Source organism: Teleopsis dalmanni, chromosome 1 (assembly GCF_002237135.1).
Source record: "Teleopsis dalmanni isolate 2A chromosome 1, ASM223713v2, whole genome shotgun sequence".
NCBI classification, from domain to species: domain Eukaryota; kingdom Metazoa; phylum Arthropoda; class Insecta; order Diptera; family Diopsidae; genus Teleopsis; species Teleopsis dalmanni.
The window spans coordinates 235197517-235201020 of record NC_051846.1 but is presented as its reverse complement, the minus strand read 5'-3'; the positions used below and the strand labels follow the sequence as shown (position 1 = coordinate 235201020).

Below are 3504 nucleotides of genomic sequence, written 5' to 3'. Positions count from 1 at the left end.
TAAGCTTTTTGGCTTTTCTTAATAAATAGTCCACATTGTTTACCTTTATGGTATACAAGTGATCATGATCATTCTTAACAAGGTCATGATTATAATCACAAGGTTTTCAGTACGATCTAAGATCGTTCAACTAGACATTTCTTATTTTCTTACGTGTCATCAGACGGTTATCAGTTTTCTCAGCAAAATATAGTTTCCATCGACGTATTCATCATACAATGAAACTAACTAAAGCATATCAACAGTTATTCTGTATTCTTAGCATATTATCAATGTTAAAAGATTTGAAAAATTACTCACAATTCCCTTGCAAATTAATTTTAGTAATGGAAAACATTCGTTACTTGAAAAAAATTTACATAAGTCCAAGGAGACAAATATTTGACAAAAAAAGACTCTTAAATTAATTAGAAGTTGTCTATCATATACGATTTTTTAGCAAACAAATCTGAAAAGATTGTTAATATTATTAGTGTTGATATTACTGTTCATTCGTGCAGAAATGATTATTAATCACTATAATGTGAAATATATTAGAAAAAATATTAAATTAAAATTAGGCATAAAATTCTATCGTTACTTTGGTTTAATTTTGCGCTATACTATAATTTTTGTGTTAATCGGTATTTTTTGTATAAGTTTGAAGTTAACACATAGTAAATATAAAAATGCCCGAAGAACACCAGCTATTCACAAATTGAATCAGAGAGTACGTATCCTCTGCATGATCATGACAACAGGCTATCGTCACAATTTAGAAGCGGCACGTATTTATCGCACATGGACTCAACGTTGTGATAAGACTTTGTTTATGAGTGACGACTTCCATGATGAAATACAACCAGTTATCATTAGCAAGAACGAAGAATGGGGTAAACTTAAGGAAAGCCTCACTTTTGTCTACAATTATCACTACCATAATGCTGATTGGTTTCTAAGAGCCGCTGATGATAAGTAGGCATATCAATGGAATTACAATTAAATTATTATTAGATACGGTTTCATAATACTTAGGTGTAAATAACAAATTGAAACAGTTTTAAAAGATAATCTGTAGTTTATAACATAGATATTAAATGGTTATTTTAAAAATTGATATTAACAGTAAAATATGATTTAGTAAAAGTGAAGAGAAAGGAACATCAATTTCTATTCAATTGGCTAAGAAAGCTGTTTTCCTTCCATATTCCTTGTAAATATGGATAGAAGGTTATGCATTGTAAAATCACTTATAAATGAAAGTATAATATGAGTAAGAAATATGATTGAGTGATTTAAGATATGGGGCGCACAAAATCTTACGCCTTGATTTAGATGAGTCTGGAAGCAAACACAACAGATATTCGCGAAAAGTTCAAACAACTAAGAAGTATACAAAGAACATATATGGAAATGCTGTTAATTTTGTTCTAAATAAAAAAACTTTTTTAAATAGCTAATTATATTTTTCGCTTAATAATTTATTAAATATTTGCTTTTTATTTTAGTTTTGTTATTCTTGAAAATCTGCGTTATTTGCTCTACCCGTACTCCAACAAAACACCAATATATTTTGGCTATAAACTGAAAAATAAAGATGGAGAAGCCTATATGAGCAGCAGTGCTGGATACGTACTGAGCAAAGAAGCTTTGCGAAGATTTGTTAAATCAGCCTTACCAAACACTGAAATTTGTACTCCAGGAGCAAATGGCAAAGAAAGTGAGGAATTAGCCAGATGTTTAAAAAATGTAGGAGTGCTTGCAGGCGACAGTCGTGCAGAAGATGGTAGCAATACGTTCTTTCCTTTCTCATTAAGCGATTATTTGAAAGGACTAAAGCCAGAGGATCATAAATTCCTTTACGAAAATTCATTTTACGCTATGAGAAATGTAAGTTGCAGATCTTGTATGAAGTTAGCAAAATTTAAAATTGTTCTCCACTCTTTCAGAAATCATTTCCGCTCTCAAAAAAGATGATATCATTTAGCAATGTACATCGAGATGACTTATATACACTTGAATATTTCATATATAATATGAGAGTATTCGGTCAAAAACGACTACCAGCACAATTACCAATAATTGAAAATCCTGTAGAAATAAAATAAAGAAATCTTTACAAAAATTGTAGAAACAGTTTAAAATTTTAACTTACTTCATGTTATTATGTTAAAAAAATTATTCATAGCCGTTTGGTTGATATAACCAAAATTCCATTTCATGTTTTTATTTCCAAAATCACAAACATTAACATAAGCACGCTTCTCAAGCAGATTTGCTTCCAAACAACGTCGTTCTGTTTCTCCAGTGCCTTGCACCAACATCTGTGTTTGACGATCGTAATACCAAAATTGATTAACACCTTGATTATGACAAGACCATAACCAGAGAGGAGAGTTTTTCGACCAACTTTGCACTTCCAAGCAAGCATCATGTTGACGTAACTCACGTCGAAAACTTAAATGCCAACGTTGACTCGCGTAAGGATATTTTAAGTCTGGTGAACATAAAGTTAAGTTGCCCACTTCGTTACGTTCAACTCTTCCCAGAGTATCTAAACACAGTTCTGGTGCAGCTACACTCTGTAAGGCACCTTTTGCAAAATCAATCGGCTCTATAGGTGGATAAGCTTGTATTAAATCAGGTGCTATAGTTTGAAGAAACCATTTAAAACTTTTACAATTCAAACGTGCGCGTAAAGCTTTCCTTGCACTCACATCACTAACAGAAATTTGATTTAACTTCGGTACATGTTCATAGAGAAAATCCTTATACTCATCCAACCAAACCTCAGCAACTCTTTTATAGTTCTAAAGTCACAAGAACGGTGAAAAACTAAATTCAAATAGATAACTTTTTCTTTTAACTTACCTTACTAATAAAGTCTTCAGTTGTATTGATATAATTGACTCGATACTCTGGATCCCTGTAGAGATGACCAACATGCGAACAAGGCACTTCTAATATGCTACCACCACATAACCAAATTTTAAAGCTTAGCTCAAATTGTTCTGCACCCCAAATTAATAGATTCTCATCATAAACACCTAAGTACCAAAAAAATTCAGCAGCTATAGCAAATAGTCCTCCATTCATTACTGGATTATTATGTGGTTCTGGCAGTTTTAATTCTTCCGCTGATAGCAAAGGTAATTGCACATAATTAAACTGTCAATTAAATCCTCCTCTAGAGGCAGTGCCTGGTACATATGCAAATGTATCATATTTAATTGTATCTATGATAGGAGTTGTACATGTTTTATGATTAAATACAATAGGCTCTAGTAAAGGTGGTAGCCAATTATGTGTAGCTTCTATGTGAGCATCTAAAAATACTAGTACTTCTCCATTTGCTTGACGTGCCCCAAATATACGTGCACGTATAAGACCCACACGTTCGGTTAAATGTAATACTTTTAGTTTTGAATCAAAATTTTGTTTTAGATATTTGTCCAAGTTTTTATTGTACATGGGGGTACTAAAATCATCTACCAATATTATCTCTTCTAGTAGTTCAGGTGGTGT

General features: G+C 31.9%; 2 protein-coding genes and 1 pseudogene across 2 annotated transcripts in view; 1 reads left to right on the top strand and 2 right to left on the bottom strand.

Annotated features, from left to right (window-relative positions):
- The window catches only part of LOC119667757 (acetylcholine receptor subunit beta-like 2), a 2395-nt gene extending 2235 nt beyond the window's left edge, over positions 1–160 (bottom strand). The window contains exon 1 of the mRNA XM_038077063.1: positions 137–160. Within this exon, the coding sequence (XP_037932991.1) occupies positions 137–160 (24 nt within the window). The remainder of the gene's footprint in view (positions 1–136) is intronic.
- Positions 161–544: 384 nt separating this feature from the next.
- On the top strand, positions 545–2087 carry LOC119667756 (glycoprotein-N-acetylgalactosamine 3-beta-galactosyltransferase 1-like). The gene is made up of 3 exons (XM_038077062.1): positions 545–954; positions 1488–1869; positions 1929–2087. Exons 1-3 carry the CDS (start codon positions 725–727, stop codon positions 2085–2087), a joined length of 771 nt encoding a protein of 256 aa, XP_037932990.1. The 5' UTR covers positions 545–724.
- Positions 1994–3504, bottom strand: LOC119667755 (annotated as a pseudogene).

What these genes read in the sequence shown, in the direction of transcription:
- LOC119667756 (XM_038077062.1), top strand. Translation starts at nt 725, where the DNA reads ATGATCATGACAACAGGCTATCGTCACAATTTAGAAGCGGCACGTATT. An exon ending in CTAAGAGCCGCTGATGATAA is followed by an intron (nt 955 to 1,487) that starts GTAGGCATATCA and finishes TTTTTATTTTAG; the next exon opens with TTTTGTTATTCTTGAAAATC. An exon ending in CATTTTACGCTATGAGAAAT is followed by an intron (nt 1,870 to 1,928) that starts GTAAGTTGCAGA and finishes CCACTCTTTCAG; the next exon opens with AAATCATTTCCGCTCTCAAA.